Source organism: Temnothorax americanus, unplaced genomic scaffold (genome assembly GCF_048541705.1).
Source record: "Temnothorax americanus isolate GAGA-0224 unplaced genomic scaffold, ASM4854170v1 Scaffold22, whole genome shotgun sequence".
NCBI lineage: Eukaryota > Metazoa > Arthropoda > Insecta > Hymenoptera > Formicidae > Temnothorax > Temnothorax americanus.
In genome coordinates, this window is record NW_027509360.1 from 2,901,080 (window position 1) to 2,919,068 (window position 17,989).

General features: G+C 38.7%; 1 protein-coding gene and 1 long non-coding RNA gene across 3 annotated transcripts in view; one reads left to right on the forward strand and one right to left on the reverse strand.

The window, feature by feature from the left end:
• Window positions 1-17,989, reverse strand: part of LOC143898018 (uncharacterized) — a 223,763-nt gene that overhangs the window by 50,667 nt on the left and 155,107 nt on the right. The window lies entirely within an intron of this gene.
• Window positions 1-17,989, forward strand: part of LOC143898041 (cell adhesion molecule 2) — an 83,313-nt gene that overhangs the window by 28,665 nt on the left and 36,659 nt on the right. For both annotated transcript variants that reach the window (XM_077407085.1, XM_077407086.1), the window contains exon 3: window positions 5,120-5,195. In XM_077407085.1, the coding sequence (XP_077263211.1) occupies window positions 5,120-5,195 (76 nt within the window). The remainder of the gene's footprint in view (window positions 1-5,119; window positions 5,196-17,989) is intronic.

Genomic DNA, 17,989 nt, shown 5'->3' on the forward strand with positions numbered 1-17,989 from the left:
CTCACTGTCATACCCGCAGTCATTATTCCATTTACCGAGGTGAATTTGATGATCACGCACTTGGCTTGGTCTCATCGAGCGGTTTGTTGATATTTACGACAGCGAACAGATTGGATGATAGACGAGAGTTTTATTAACCAAAGAATAAAAATCAAATGACATTTAATCATTAAAAATGTTATTTTTATTATAAAAAAGAACATTTTGCATTTGAGAGAGAGAAAAAGAATGATATGCGAAGTAAACAAGATTTTTTCTGGAAAGACATCCAAAATACAGTTTCGTGTCTTAACATATCTATCTTAATATTTCATATTTTCATATTTTTATCTTTTTATTTACTGTGTTGATTAAATCCTTTAAGCTGCGCTTAATGTATGCTGAATTACTGCTTTTGTGATATCTTTTATAAGTAAATACGGAATTTTAAATGTTTTTTGTTGTAATCCAGAACATCATTTGTGCCATTTAGCCGGTATTTGACTTTTACCCTACAATTTTGCATCCCTCGCTTGGTCGCGTCTCTTTCGGCCAATTGAAAGACAGCGACGAAATGACAGGCTACACAAACACGTGCGCGTGGCACGAATTAATTAAAACACAGCAGGGTGAGACGCGGCGTCGGCCGTCGCGTCGGCGCCGACTCACGGTGTTCCGCTTGTGATAAAGGACAGGGAAGCGTCGTTATTAATCCGCGTAAAATTAATGTCTGCTTATAATGAATTTCAACTTCGTTCCGGGAAAGCCACCGTAACGCGGAGGGCTAGTCTGTCTCTCCCTCTGTCTCTCTCTCTTCCCCGTCCCTCTCTCATTCGCTCTCTCTCTCTCACTCTCGTAACGCCCGAAACGCGGACACTGCATAAATTAAAGATACCTCGGTGTGCTGCCCGGACTTGCAAGAAGTTTTAACGATAGCGCTTTTTTAGGTGCGTTATTACGCCGCTGTTAGATAAGTCAGTATTAAAATAGAGTCCTGCTGCAACGGGGCATTCCTACCCTCTCTCGTCGTTCCTCAATGCACTTCCTCTATGCTTCCTCCCCGTGCATATGTCCATTATGCAGAGCAATCACACTTTATGGTGTGGTTTCATTTCTGGGTCTTAGTATGTTATAACACGCATATTCATCGAGACCCTGTTAAAAATTCTGCAATCTCACTTTCCGACGTGAAATATGATGATAAGGAGATGAGACTTCGAGCTTTGTGATTGCGCGGACTATGTTAAACTACATAAAGTTTAATAATGGATCCCGAAGTGACAATGTCCGTATAATCCGCGAAGCGGATTGTGAGATTTCGCGAAAATAAAAATAATGTTATTATGGGCAAAAAAAAATTGAACAAGTTTACCAACTTTAGAAATATTCCACGGAAAGGATATCAACGCGGAAGTTACAGTGAAATTAGCCTGTCATATCCTCAGAAATAGCGCTCTCTGCATTGTCTGGTACAAGAACAACATAACTCGCGCTAACACGGTAATACATAGTCCGCGCGCGAAGGGTGTCTCTTAATGTCGTTTAGAGCAAGAACAAGGTAGTTTCGGGGTTACACTGACTGATAAAGTGGCATTGTCGCGTAAAGTCTCTAATCCGTGTGAGAGATTGTGTATGTCGTATAAAGAAATTCTTAATGTAGATGAAGATTTATGATAACCGTAAAAAACCGACAAATAAATAAGCATATTTAATAAATGCAATATCAAATGTCACATGATATTAATTTTTATTTCAAATTATTTTCCAGCTTCTAATTTTTTAATTGTTTTCTGTATTATCTTTATTTTAATTATTTTTTGTTACTAAAAGATTGTCATATCCTCAAATTCTTTCCTAAGAAAAAAGACTCCAAGATACAAAGAAAAGCTTATCCATAATCTTATTGTTACGAGCTATCCAGACGCCGCGAGGTATTGTTATCACAAGAAAGTAAACTATCGATTGTTCAAAATTCTCAATGCAATTTTTAGTACAATTGTTAAATCATCGTAGGCGGAGAGTCTACGATATTCGTAATCGTTCTCCCGAACATAGCGAGTTTCGTGAAGAGGCGACGGCTCCGACAGCTATGCAAAGTCGAATCCCGGCGCAATTAATTCTCGGGCCAAATCGAAGCACGATCCTTTCGATGGAATACAATCGCGCTCTCTCGGCCAGCGTCACGACCAAAGATGACTCGTCCAGAGAGAGGTCGTTTATCTCTCTTGAAGCTGATCATGTAATTCAACGGTCGAGGCTAGAATACATATCGGAAGCGAGGACGTTATTGTTAGGCGATGGATGCGCGTAGTGAAACGAGAACCGGCGACGATCGGTAAGACGCAAATGTCGTTAAACGCGTCCTCGCGATTAAACTACGAAATTAATCGGACACTCACGAGTTTTATGCTCGTTCGATGCATTGACAATCGAGTTACTGTCTTCTCGAGTTGCGGATAATAGCGTAACGTCACATCGTTAACGCAAAACGCGTTCGTTATTCCCCGTTTGTTCGGTGCTCAACTGCGCCGATCCGTTCTATTTTAACGACTTCAATGACAATCACGTGGATGGATAACCCTACGCTCACGTTTTGCTTCGCAAATCGCTATATCCGACGCTATTCGATATGCCCACAGAATATCAAGTAAAAGAGACGTGTTTAGAAAAAATTAATATGATGAATAATTGTAATTTTGAAAGAGGAGAGTTAACATTCAAGTAACATACGTTTGCGTAATTTAAATCACGACATGTAATTTATTTGGAACGGTACAAGGATTAAGCTCATAAGTGCTGTAGCTTCAGAAAATACGGTGGAGTGGAAGAGAATAGCATCGATTTTCGCTCGTAATGCCCTAAAAACCGCACACAATGTGTTACGCTGGTGTGCTGTGGGCAGTTCTCCCTTATCTAATCCTCTTAGGGTGATCTCGAAACTCGGATTCGCCTCGGACCTACGTCACCCATAGCTTGCTTCTGACAGGGCATAACAATTTCCACCAGATGAACATTACCAGTTTACCAGTTTACTTTGCCGGATATATGCAGAATCGAGAAGCAGACCCAAGTCCTTCTTCGTCTTTCTTCTCCCCTTCTCCAATTACGGAAGCTCGTGAGGTTTCCGCAGAAAGTTTCGGTTTGCCCGACGTTTCTCGTGCGCGCGTCGCTGGTTAAACTGTTTAGACGTGTCCTAGGACGGGCGAAAACTTCGAAGTGACGTTCGAATTTTGGTACTTACCATGTCGAGTAAAGACATCGCAAGCTCCAAAGGATCGACAGGCCGGCAAAAGGGTAAGAAGATAGACATTGCGGCTGGGTCGCGAGAAATGAAATATACTTCGTCGTGTGACGGGAAGTTGGAGAATTGAAATGATATACTTATAAAGTGGACGTTTGACATTCTATTGATATTCATATAGGTTTCCATTCATAGCTTCAAGAGTGCATGATAAACTATCAATATCTACACATTAGATTTGCAATATTAATAACTTCAATTTTACACGCCAATTAAATATTTTAAAGTTTAAATTGAGTAATTTTAGTCGTTACTTTATAATTTAATACGCACACTTTTTGCTCTTGAGTCGATAAAGTGACCGAAGCGCAAAGTAGCGCTTGTTACCATCAACTTCTATCAAAATTTTACACGCATCAATATTTTGCCGTTTTAATCTGAGTATGGAATAAACTCTCATCTCTCTCTCTCTCTCTCATTACTGTCACCCACGGAATATAGTTCTGGCTTTATTCTTATATGCTGAAATTAATATGTATTCGACGTCTTCGTTTTATGAACTGTCTACGGGTTACATTTACGAGACAAGACCGGCACGGGCGTCTGGAATGTTCTAACCTCCACATTTAATCTGGTACTGAAAATTTCAGCTCGTCTCTGCTTAGGAATTCTTGCTCTTAACCTTTTTGCTCTTCACATTCATTCCCGTTCTTCTGACAGCGGCGACGACGACAACGACGACGACGACAACGGCAATGACGAAAAAGTTAGATACCGACCTCTACTAGTCGTTACATGTGCATACTTATGTACTCTACGTATACATATAGTCTGCTACGCTTAAAAAATAGAAAAGTCGAGTTTAGACCTTCTATGTTGCTCAGCAATTTCTCTTTAGTTTTATCTGGTAGAATGAAAACTCGTTTGATTATTAAAATGGGGATCTTAGTTGGTTTATAAAAATCATTGAATTTTGGTGCAAGCACGTCAAGAGGAGAGAAGATGAAGGAAGGTAAAAAAGCAGAGCAAACTACGAAAGACGTTCTAACAAAGTCTATCTTCCATTATTTGAGCATTTAGCACGATCTACTTCCAATTCTCTGGATCATCCAATCGCGGCACAATTTTCCAAGCTTTGCCCCGACCCTCGTCACTATTGAAAGCTCCAGCCGAAGGTCGGGGCGATACTTCTTTGTAAAAAGATCCGCGATAGGTCGAGTAACTGTGGTACCGTTTTTTTTAATACTTCTATTGTGCGCTTGGCAGTGGGTCAAGAGATTTACCGATTTAAGTGTGAAAGGAAGTCTCGCATTTGAAAATGTTCTCTATTCAAGTCGGGCTACATATCGGTAGCGAGTATATAATATTGAAGTAGCACTTGTTCGGGAGTTTCTGATCTAATTTTTGATCTAACAAGTAAACCTTTGCAACAGCTCCTTTATCTATTCTCTTAGAAACTTGGAAACCTAGAACTATAGAATAGCTTAAAATTCGAGAGAGAGAGAGAGAGAGAGAGAGAGAGAGAGAGAGAGAGAGAGATATGTATGTGTGTAATGTATTGTTATATATAATTGTAAATTTAGCGTAGCGATAAATAGTTTATAATGTTGTCTCGATTCCGATTAAAATTTCGTCTCTTCCCCTAGTTACCCCTTTAAACTATGCTTATATGTATATAAATATTTAGAACTAAAAATCATTTCTTGATGCTTTTATTCCGAAAAAAGTATCTTTTTTATATACCTACTTTTATTATCGGCAATATAATCGAACACTCGAAGAATCGTTGTCGTGCATTTCTGGCGACATCGCATCGATAGCACCCCCAGGCGACGACGTATATACTCGCAATTGACATTTATGCGATCTCGCGCGAACTTCTCTCTTTTTCTGTTTCAGTCGCTGCTCTGAAGCTACTTCACATAAATGTTCCGGCGTACACCCTCAGGGGCAGGAGCGCGCTTCTAGAATGCAGGTGAGAATGTTCGCCATAAGCTACGCAAACGTCAACTGCTTTCTGCGTGCGCGAAATAGTTGCAGTGTCAGCAGTAGTGCGTGTAATTCTGTCAGATTATCGTGGCACTTCATCTTATAAATGTAATATCAAGATCTTATCCCCTCGTAACGACATACATGCACTTTGAAAAGGAAGTGATTTCGAATCTCAGAATAGTATTTTATAATGACAACAAATATATTGGCAGAAAGATATATCGCATATCCTTGAAATTCGTCACATGCAAATTATTCCGTAGCAGATCATTAATGCCTGACTAAATTTCGTAGTAGAAGGTATGTCGACTTGACTAGTAGCATATTTAAGAATTTAGTTCGTAATTGATAGTTTTTTTTCCAAATAGAAAGAAAATCTCATTTGTCTTTGTACTGTGTCTTTTCTCTAAATTCAGTTTCCATGCTTCTAAAAATATCCGACATGACAATTTTAGATTTAGATTTAATATCCCTTCATATATGACAAATAATTTATTTTATATTTGACATTCTGAATTACCTATAAAGAATATAGACGTCAGTATTAACCACTTTAAAATTGGTATTAATCAATATTAACTAGTTTAAAGAGAGAAAATCATATGCGCAGTGTATTAATAATAATTTAATTATTTTTAATTTATGGCCTTACATATTTTTAAAAAGAAGAGAAATTCACGTTTTTTTAAGAGAAAATCTTAAACAATTATTATTTCTTATTTGATTTTTTTCTCGATAAAGCACTCAATTATGAAAATATTACGGAAAATTTCGCTGTGAAAAGTCAAAACTATTGCCTGCTTTTGTTCACAAAGCATACGACCGGGTTAAATAGATGCGCACCGCCAAGATGTGTTCTACGACTTATCGATCGATACACACTCTTATTTTATATAAGAGAGATAATGCAAGAGAGATAATGCGTATCTCATTGAAACAAGACGCTACTTTAACCTCATTACATAATTTCTGCATTTCTCCTCTCGGCATACCTATTACCTTCCTTTCGCTCCGGCACAGCCTCCCTCATTATTCTCTCCAATTACAACATCCGATTTTACGACGTACCTAACAAAATCTCGTTCGGCGAACTTCGTTAAAAATCTTTACCTTTCTTATTTTACCTTTCTTCAAACATTACGTTTAGGATCGTTGAAAATTGAGAAAAAAATCTTTTTGGCTGGTGTTTGTGTACAGATAATTTATCTCTCATATTATGCGCGCATTTTAAAAGCGTCCTCCGATAAAAATGACGGAGGACGGTGCGTTTTTGTCTTTCTTTTTCGGGACCGGAAATTCAGAAAGAGAGAGAATGAGGGAGAGCATACCGTGGCGCTGGAAGCGTACAGCATGAAGCCCCGAAATGTATTTCTGTACATTAATTTTACACTATTAATAAAGCAACATATTTTCGTACGTTGGTGAGCCGTGTGTTTTTCATCAAAAGCACAAAAATACGTAACTGGTTAAAAGACCTTTACGAGAGATTTAGGCTACGGTCAACGTGACGCTACAAATGTTTTGGAGCGTTCTTCTTCTCCTTCTTTCTTCATTGAAAGAAAAGAAAAGAGGAATGCTTCGAAGCATTTGTAGTGTCACGTTGACCGTAGCCTTAAATATATTGAGCCTAGGAAAAAAAAGAAACGAGATATATCCTGTTTAATTTATTAAACATAGTAAAACATAGAATAGAATATTTATTGTTTAAAAAAATACAAAAAGATTTCTTAAGATTATTTAACATTCAGCTTTACAATGTTAAAAATAATCGACAGATAACGTTAAGAAGAAAGACAAAGTACATGTTACATAGTTGGATTTTAGAACCTCCTTCCAGTTTGCCTGGCCCGCCTGCGGCCTTCGCAATTTGCATCGGTCATGATTACGTTAGTCTTGCATTCCATAATTTAATTGATTTATTCCATTAATCAAGTTACGCCTACGTAAAGAAGACTTCGAGGGCTAAATTGATCATTTTTCGAAGTGACCGGTCTGGTAACACGATCCCCTGCAATAGCATGCTCTTGTCGCGGCATAACAACGATAAATGATCGGTAGAGAGTACGGTGGCGTAGGACTCGCTAAATAATTCGCGTGCACGGTATATACGGGCCGCACAATAAAACCGAAATATCGCGGCGTAATCACTAATGTATACTAACCCAGGCTCCAAGCCAGCGGGCGTGCATGAATTCTCTGTATGTATGCACAGCGTGCAGGTAGCGCGGTGTGCGGCGGAACCCGCTGTTCGTTCGTTACGCAAATGGTATATAGATCGTAATGAAGGACTAGACCTCCCAGCGGATAGTAGATTTTACACGTGCGCCGAAAGCGAAAAACTATACCATCACTGTTGCATCGACAGCACGGGATACGGACGCGTGCAAATTCCATTTCCATCTGGAATTATTAAGACCGCGAGCGGTAGGTAGTAGTGCCGTAGAGAGGAAGATACGCGAGGAGATCGAACGAAAAATAGAAAAGAAGAGCCGGCGGGATAAACCCGGCGGGAAATGCGGTCACAGAGGAGACAATACAGAAGACGGGACCGTTTCTCGTCGCATTTACTCCGCGAAGGTAAATCGTGTAAGCGGAACTCATAAAAGCATCGGTAAGAAGCGAAGCAATAAAGTACGTATCGAGTTTGCGGTTAATGTTAAAGGAAAACGATAAATAAAATTACAAATAAAAGCAGAGACCACGAGAAGAAGGAAGTGGATAGACGGGTACGATGATGGGGAGGGGTGAGAGGATGGGTTGCGAGATGCAAGTCGGATCGAAGAAATCTCGATACTTTTCGAGTCTCTTCGTAGTTTATTTATTTACTCGCCTACGCGGAGATATAGGTCCGTGCGGGGAAACTTCTCGCCTTTTCTCCTCTGCCGCGCCTTTTCCCTTCCTCGTCCACGACTTTCTTCCTGCCGGAAAAAGATGCCCCTCGGTCCCTAACTCGACCGTGAGACTCGTAAACTCTCGCGAGATTTCTCCGCGTAAGTTCTTCACACAGACGTTCTGGACGACTGCCGTACTGCCGCGCGATCGTTTCCTCTAATCTTCCGATCGGAATTCCATCGCCGACGTTGATGGCTGCTGCTACTGCTGCTGTAGCGACGGATCGAAACCGTCAGGAGAGAAAAAGAAAGAGGGGAAAAAGAGAGGGAAAAAAACGAAAAGAGAAAGAGGGACGCGGAGAACGAAAGAAACAACGAGCCGTTAGTCAGCGAAACTCGTTTCAGCTGAACGATCCGTCATCGAATATGGGAGGAGGAAGAAAGAACGGAGAGGATCAGAAGGAACAGAAGAAAGAAGCGATCGCCCAACGTAGAAAGGGAGCACCTTGAAGGTCTACCAAAGGCCATGGATTTTCCACCCCTTCGCGTGCGCCCGGAATATACGTGACAGATCGATCAGCCCTTCGTAGTATGTATTCGCGACACGAATACATGATGAAACGTGCGACTCATATGGCTTGTGTTGTCTGGTATTCGATAGCTGATTCGCGGTCAGTTAGTTTATTATCATTTTTGTGACAATAGCAAATTGTAACAATAAATACGTTGACGAGAAATCGGATACATCAAAAGGATAAGGTTTAAAATTCCACTTTGAGAATGTTAATATGTTCGTTTGCTTTTTAAATGACATAATATTATTTTTTTTTTTCATTTCTTATTTTTTTTATTTCTCGATCCAAGTATTCTTATTTCTTATCTCTTTATTTCTTACATTTTTTATACATTCAACTTTTTACTTGTTAATCCGTTAATAAAAATAAATGTATTAATTAAATTAATATATTTTATCCTATAGCGCACAACGATCGATCTTGCCAATCAATAGAGGGTCAACATGGTACCTGAACAGATAAAAGTAAAGTATTATTGTAAAATAATAGCAAATGATTATCACTGTTTTGTGCAATCAAGGTCACGATGTTCTACTATCTATATACTGTCGATTTATAAGCCTGCGATCTGTCTGTTCCAATACATTCTCACTCTTTCTCGGCCCTTGGGTCGGGACCACCCCGGTTACCCATGCCATCCACTAGATGGATGGTAATTGCATACCCTAAGTTATCACGGAATCGAAGTTTCTTCCGGTAGGAAACGACAAGCTTCACGGAATCTCTATTAGGAAGGCTCGATCGAAGTGCCGCGTGGACGTGTACTACGTACATATCGTTTAGTTTGTGTAAGAGTTGTGTAGTCACCATGTTTAGCTCGCGCACACCAACGTTCGTTCTCACGTAACCGCGGAATCACCTCGAGCGGAGGATAATTAAAGCGTAATTATATACTTGGCGAACGAGAGAAGGGAGGATGGGTGTAATGACGTTTAGTCGACACGTCGTAGATCTAAACGTCGTAATTGATGTGGTACTTAATGATCAAGAATATGATCGGTGCAAGATAGCACTGCAAGATATCACTGCGAAAATGTTCAAAAAAAAAAAAAAAAAAAATTTCTTGCAGTTAGTATAACAACAAAATATATGATGATGAAAAATGTATTATGATAAAAAATATTTACGATTGTGTTGACAAAAAAAATTTGGTGTGAATTGGAGTAGTTCTTAAATACGAGGAACTTTTAAAACAACTTTTTGGGGATCAATTTTAAATGAAAAACTGTCATTTTTCTGACAAAATATATATTGACTAAAAAATATCTCTATTGCTCGTTCATAGTACAGGTTTTTTTTCGAAAAAACGACAACTCTTCACTCTAAACTGACACGGAAGATATTGTTATTCAAAAGTGTCTCTTGTTCACAACTAGCTCTCTTCTCTCTCTCCCATTTTACGTAGCGAGAAATCATTTTGACGTATTTGCCTTTACGAAATTTGAACAAACGAAATTTATAGGTTCAACACTATAAGATACGATTACCGTCGCTTTGACCTTATATCTAATGCCAAGATATACATCGTCGAACCAACTTCATAAATTCGGCGTCCTAGGGCCTGCCGTGTGTCGCAAGGAGCGAAACGCATGAAGAGCGATGAGCTTGCCCGAAACTCGGCAAACCGTCCGGTAACACGTCGATTCGATGACCGAGCCGTGAGTTATTGGATTTCAAAGTTCGGAAGTAAAATTCGTCACATCGACCGCTGGCGAATCGGCGACGGCAGTGTACGCGCGGCACGTACCGTCGAATTGACTATTGCACTTTGAAACTCAATAACTTACGAACGAGAATCGACGCTGCGCTGCGATATTGAATTCAAACTTTCCTGTTATTCTTATATGACGGACGATTTATCCCGCTAGAAAACATTTTCTTTTAGACGTTTCCGTGGTACTAAGAACCGATTCGAGACGTGTATATCTCTGCCCAAGCAACCCTCATGGATCCCTTTACTCCGCGGCATTCGGCTTTGATCTCTATATTTAATAATATTGTTTATTATATTTTCCGAAATTTATTTATCATTATGTATTTATGGATAACCCGTTAATTTATGGATAACGGCGACGGTATTCCACAAGCTCGACAGAATTTATGTATTAAAGCGTGACATGGATACTTGTTTTGCGCAAATTCCATAAAATATAGTATGCAGTGTCATTGCACGTACGTCGCATGAAGCACTTTACGTTAATCTGCGCCATGCGTATGCCGTACACGACCCCCCCCCTTCTGTCTCCTCTCCCTCTCTCTGTAATATATCTCTATTTTTCGACAAAGACATGCGCGTAAAGGTTCGAAATAAAGATATCATATCTCTATCTCTCTCTCTCTCTCTCTTTAGCTAAAAAGGATATGAAACATTTCGTCAAAATCGTTTATACAATGGTCGAAAATTCTTGTAACATAACGCAGAACATAGCTTGTATTTTTGAGTGCGATCATCGTTTCTATTAATATTTTTACCGTGAACAAAACACTCGTACGTTGGCCGGATCAGCCACGGCTTCCGCAAACTTTATTCGCCGTCGAACAGGTATCGTATTTGCTAGGGGAAACAATATGCTCCCCACGTAACGTCGTAAACGAGACTGTGAAAGCGCGCGAAGCGCCTACAAATTGGAGCATACGCTTTTTCCACGGTGTCTCGAGAAATCGTGGAGAAAGTGGAGCGGAGCGTTTCTCTCGGCGCCCTTCGATCGGCGAGACCCTCTCACGCTTTTACCCTCTCACCCTCTGTCTGCGGACGCTCTCCCGAGTATGTGGACCCAACCGACGTCACATTGACTATCGCATAAACCGAAATACTTGAACCTCTCAACCTGCTCGTCATTTCGCTTCATTTCATAAGATACTGTCTCTCCCCCACCTACTCCTCACGCGTTATTGCAGTTGTTTCCGCAGTACTTCCAGTTTGATGTTTTAAACGGGTCCGGGGTGGAGGGGGGCGGGAACAACGACGCCCGCATCGCGAGCATTAATTGGATCCTACTCGACTCAGACAGCTGTCAAGGAACTCGTAATTGAATTTCTGAAACATTAATCCGACTGGCACGCCGATCCAGCGGCAGCGAATGAAATCTTGAGACAGCAATAAGAGGGAAAGTGAGAGCGAGAAAGAGAGAGAGGAAAACAGGTGGAAGTAATCGCACTCGGTTTTCCCCCCCTCACCACCTCTTCTCACTTCCTTCACACTGGATCGTGTCATGTTCCGTCGAAATTTATAGTAATCGAAAGTATATCATGTGCTACTTCGCGAAGACGAATAACTGTTAATTATGAATCTAAGAGTAATTGATCCGTTGGCTGTATTAGTGAATAAAAGCTATACTTGAAAAAGAGTAGGTATACATACATGTAATATTTCGATCAAACTTTGCAGTTAATGATTTTTACAGGAGAGAAAATTTTGAATTTTAGAGAGTCATTAAAAAGTCACAATAAAGATTAGATAAATACCTATTTTAGTTCTTGGTAAATTTTTGTTTTCTTACAAAGAAAATCTAATTTATATGACACTTTTTCGCTAAACGATTAAATTATTTCATATTTTGAAAAGAAATGGAGATTTCAAAATAATCTTTTATCTATAAATTTTTTGTTTGTTTTTTTCGCGAGCGCAACGTATTATTCATATTCATATTCATATACATATTCATCGGAAAATTGCTTTCGCAATATTTTGCCTCATTCGACGATTTTTTAAAAAGAATAAAGATAAATGTTGTAATAGGATATTTTTCTGCATAGAATGGTATTCTTATTTTATTTGATTTTTCTTTTATATTTACAAAAGCTGAACTTCAATCCTACACTTGATCGAGTATTAAAGAGATCACATACAGTACAATAGGAATGCGATAAGTTCGGAAGGAAAGGAGGTGCGATAGGAAGGGATCCTACGAGCACACTATCTCTTTTGTTCCGCGATTTCCACCTTTTGACTCCTTATCCTCTTATCACCTTTTATGATACCTTAATCCACCACTTGAGTGTGGATAGCAGCAATGAGCTATTGTATGGTCTTTTGAAATTGTTCGAGTAATCCTTATTATACAGAAAAAAGTAGGATTTTATTTTTATAAATCACACCATAGGTACGTCTTAAGATTTATTATTTTTCTTTGAAAAATTATTGATAAAAAAATTGCAAGAATATATTATTATTAATTAAATCCTCATTTTACAATAAAAAACAAACGCACTTTAAATGATCTAAATTTATAGTAATTTAATTAAATCGCGTTAATTAGATTTCCAATAATTGTATCATTTAATTTATATTCTAAAATATTCTCTTTCATCACAAGTATTTCCGCTGAAATGTAATTCACATTGATTTGATACGTTTAATTTAACTGAGAAGTTTCGTATCTTCACTGTGAAGATACACAAATATCTCGAGGAAACGCGACCATATGCTCTACTTGGAAAATTATTTTGTCAGAGGCAGAAACTTCCAGCAAGAGAGAAGATTCGTTGCGATATTGACGTTTCACTTCTCTAAACTGCAAAGATATAATGAAGCTCTCAGATTTCCGTGCAGATTCGCAAACTTGTACCTAATGTTGCGTACTTAATTAGGACTTTTGAATCGCGATACACTGCGTGCAGATGACCCTCGTAGGAAGGACCCTCGTATATAGGAAGGACATGATGGCGTTTACGTAACTTGGTCTCCCAAAAGATATTTGCTGGAGCAATTTAATGTTTGCGACGATCGATACCACGATGTAATTTACTTGAAAGCAGTTATCTATTATCTATTATCTAAGGATTTTTTGGGAAGGTATTCAAGAAAGAATGTTCTTTTCAATTCGCGTGAGATGAGCATATTTTTGTTTATCTTGTTTATCGCTAAGAGGAATAAGATATTTAAAATGCATAAAGTACATCGAGGTAAAAAAAGTGTTTAAGGATAACTTCTTTTCCCAGAATTATTTATCGCGAGCCTTTCATCTTCAAATCATCAAATATGCATACGTCACAGATGTATATATATATCCAATAGTATAATTAATTGATTGATTGAGCTAAGCAATCAATACCAATAGTATTGTCTGAAAGTAATAGTCTTGTCGGAAAATAAAAGATAACTGAAAAATAACGTGCATTACATCAAACTATTAATTATCTTTTTTTTTCCATGTGATAACAATAGAGGTGTCACAATCGCGATGCAAATAAATGTTTTGAATAGAGTACGATTATCGACATATCTTCTGTGCTGTATACGTAAATTACAAATTAGCTCTCTCTTATTTGGCACGAACTTCTCTGGTCAGTTTATTCGACGTTTATATCGCCATCTCTACAGCAGCAATTTCTCGCGTGTGCAGTTTACCTCTCTAAAAACGAAAAATATTCGTGACGCGGTTGCGACTAAATCGTCAACCCTTCCATTATCAGTTTTCTCTAGAAATTCTACAGATAATTAAATTAGTCAGGAAACCTCGAACGACAGTGTCAGGAAACTGTGACATTTTTTAAGTTTTTCAAGAAGAATCCCTGTCCCCGATTATTCATGCAAGTTAATTGATTCTACGCGGATTTTCCTTAGATAATTAAATAATAAAAAAATAATTGTGCGGTTACAATTAAATTCTCACGCGTGCAAATCAAATCAGATGTAATTATTTCATGTAAGCGCGGTGTACACGCATCTTAAAACGAGAAATAACCCGCGAGGTATTATGTTAATAAACCTCCATTATACTAGCTGATCGCATATTCATTAGCGATAATATGTAGAAAATCACACGGCTGAAATTATTGAGCATTATCACGTTTGTATACCGATCTATTATGTGCGGATGCGCATAAGTTACTGTGAAATTGACTGCCTCATTTTAATTAATATCTCCAACATGTTTATTTAATATGACAAAGCTTTGAAGCCAGTATACCGCTAATTTGACATAAGTTAAATTATTTGACATTTCGCGTATTCCAACGAGAAATGCGGGGCTAATCAAAAAGAGCGTAAAAATATTCTTTTGATAATGGAATTTTTTAATTTTCCCATTTTACCTTACTGAGCCGTGTTGTATTAAATTCTGATAGTTTGCATAAGTAAATACGAGAACAAGATCGCATTTTAATATTTCGCACTTGTTTCATATAGAGTAGATAACGCGCGGTTAAAATTTATAGGATTGAGTATAGGTATCCCAAACGAAGATTCATCGTTACGTGTTGGTTTCAACATTGCGCACTCCTTTCTCCGTATAATTTCACCACAGAGAATTTCCTATTACACGTTCCACAGTACTTCATTCTCATGCTGTCTAATCGTTGAATTTCGCCTCGATTGCCCCGCGAATCTCATTCATCATTGCGACATTATTTTCCTCGATCTTACTACAGTCCGAGTCTGGTCTCAGCGTGATTTGATTTTGCGTTTATCAAATTGCAAATTGATTTCGAAGCTTGCTCCGCACGAACGCAATCGTTGCCGTACTAAATTTTATAACTTTTTTAAATGACAGGATATTTATACATACATCAACCGTATAAAGTATTAAAATAATGTTTTATGCACGTAAAAAACCATGATTCGTTGAATTTATATAATAAAAAAATTCATTGAATAAATTATATAAAATTTAAATAACGGGAATAGACATATATTTCACTGAAATGAAAATCATACGTTACATGACATGACTACGCGAATTTCGCGATAAATATAAGAAGGCCAGATAAAGATAACATTTTAATTATTAATTCTTCATCAAATAATCTGCATTATTCATTTCATCGGCCAATTTTGTATTAAAATACATTACGTCGCGACGTCGGTAATTTCGAAGAAAGAATCTATTTTTATATTGACAGTCGCAAAAAACGTAGGAAAGAAATGAAATAAAAAGCAGCAATAAGAGACAGTAAATGATGGTTCAAAAATACGAGTAGACTACATTTACTGAAGAAGGGTATTGAAATCGACAAGCGCGCAAAGAATTGGAAGAATATACCACATAGGCAATGAAGAAGAAAAGGAAGACAAAAGCTGAAAACGAGAGGGGAAAAAAGATATGCGAAAGCAGGGTGGAAGAGAGTGAGAGGGAGAGAGTGGAAGAGCAAAGAATTCCCGTAGGACACGACCCAGCAAATGAGCCGGAGAATGCAAATCAATCCCACGACGCGGCGCACGAAATTGTGCACCTACGCTCGAATGCGGCAATCCCTTTTCCAAGGGCTTTGCTGCACGTGCTGGTGAAGCGGCGTTACCGCCACCAACACACAGCCCACGAATGCCCCCCCAGGGTACGTCACTGCAACGGCGCAATGAGACCGACATTGCAGCGGAGCGTGCATTATCGCGTCCGACGTGTCCGACGCGACCTGGAGAACCGCCTCCTCCTGCGCGATCCTCTTCGGGGAATAACGTTTCCCCGATGCTACCTGTAACACGACTTCGCTTGCTCGCGGATTCTCGGTGGGGCGAACCACGGCTCACCGCTCTGCTCTGCCGTATTCTACCGCATTTCTGAAACGACGCAATACATGCCAGACGGCCGGTGGCAAATGTGGCAATCGCCAGACGGCCCTTTTACGCGGCACCTTAATACACATCGTATTTTCTCGCGTTAGTTTTTGTCGCTTTTTTGCGATAGGTCGCTATTGCTTGCTGCGCGCTGGAAAGTCGCAAAAAATGGAACAAGTATGCTGCGAGTGGCCGAAGCGGATATTTTTAACTAGGACTTAGAGAGCTTAAGAATGAAATTCGCAAAGACTGTCTTATTTCTGAATCCCGTCTTTTAAATCTCATAGTTCTGAACAAGATTTCGACGTTTAAATTTAGCTCTTCTTTTTTTATCCATTCTTATGCTGTTCTCATCTGATTTCGCGAAATTTGTCTCTGCGATTGTCACAGCAAGTAAAGCTGGTATTATTTCAAGAATGACTTGGGGAAAACTGTTTTAAGATAAGTTAAAATAACGCAGCACAAATTAAGTAGTTAAGAAATGTTTCTAGAAAACACAAGATATATGTGTCAATTATACATTTCTACTTTTAATTTTTTGTCATTACTTCTATTTTTATTCTTAGATACATTATTATTTTATTTATGTTAATTTTCATTTTGTCAAATTACTAACACATCTAATTCGTTTTTTTCTTTTTAAAGAGATAACAGCTTTTCTAAGATTGGTCTCATAGTGCCATTATTATTTCGTACGCGTCCTCCTTTAGCGAGATAAAATCTTTAATTACAGGCCGCTTTTAAACTTTTCTGACATCCGTGCCCATTTTTAGTTCTGATTGCAACCGATTGTACCAAAAAAAATTGAACAAATGTTTTAATATCCCGTCATTTCAGGAAAGTTTAATTCTCTCACTAAAATCACGTGTCAATTAAGATCATATTAATAGAATATCTCGTAAACTTTCTAATGACATCCGTTTGACGAATATAGACGGATCGAATGCGAGTCTGGAGAGAGAGCATATGCGGTTACTTTTGCAAACGCGTCACTCGTAAGAACATGGCGATGACGGGGTCGAAGAAGCGATTCCCTTTGTCCTAACCGGCGAACTAACCTCAAAAGGTTTATCGGAGCATGACCGAGAAACTCCATTGAAATGTAATTTAACAAGATGGGACGGTGCGGGGAGGGGGGCTATCTAGAAGGGCGATTATAGCGAAAACGACAAATGCGCGGTCGTGGAGTGAGGTACCTCTTCCGACCGGATCAATCGTTCCGAACATAATATCAAAGATGGAATTTAATTGCGAATGAACATAGATATGAAGATGAATTTGTTACTCGAGTTCGCGACTAATTTGTTATTCGAGCAAAAAAGGAACACGGCTGTAGCTTTTTCTTTTCGCCGTATTAGTTATAATTATAGATAACGACCTCATTTCACCTCTTACAACTTTAGACTTAATAATCTCGGTGCATTTTCTTGAAGTATAATATATCTAAAAATCCGCGTATAATATAATAGATATACATACATCCTTGCGAAGAATTATCGATCACTATAAACGTGCAAGCATAGAGGAAAGCATGTAATGATTATGAAACGTTACATAATATAAGAGACCATTATCTATTACATACCATTCGCGATACACGCATGTTATTTAATAAAAATTGCGATGCAGGCAACTGATATTTTCGATTTGCCGTTCCGAAAACAACAAGGGTAATCCGCGATTAGCGAAATGACGGACTACCGCGACCGTGTGATCCGAACACGGATATCGATCAATTATTGCAATAGTACTCGCCCTACATTCGAGTTTCGTCACGCAAACAGTCCCTTCGATCCTTCCTGCCGAACGTAATCACGTTAAAACAACATACGAACGCCGAGCTACATTTCGCGAGTTCGGGAAAATCGCGTTTATG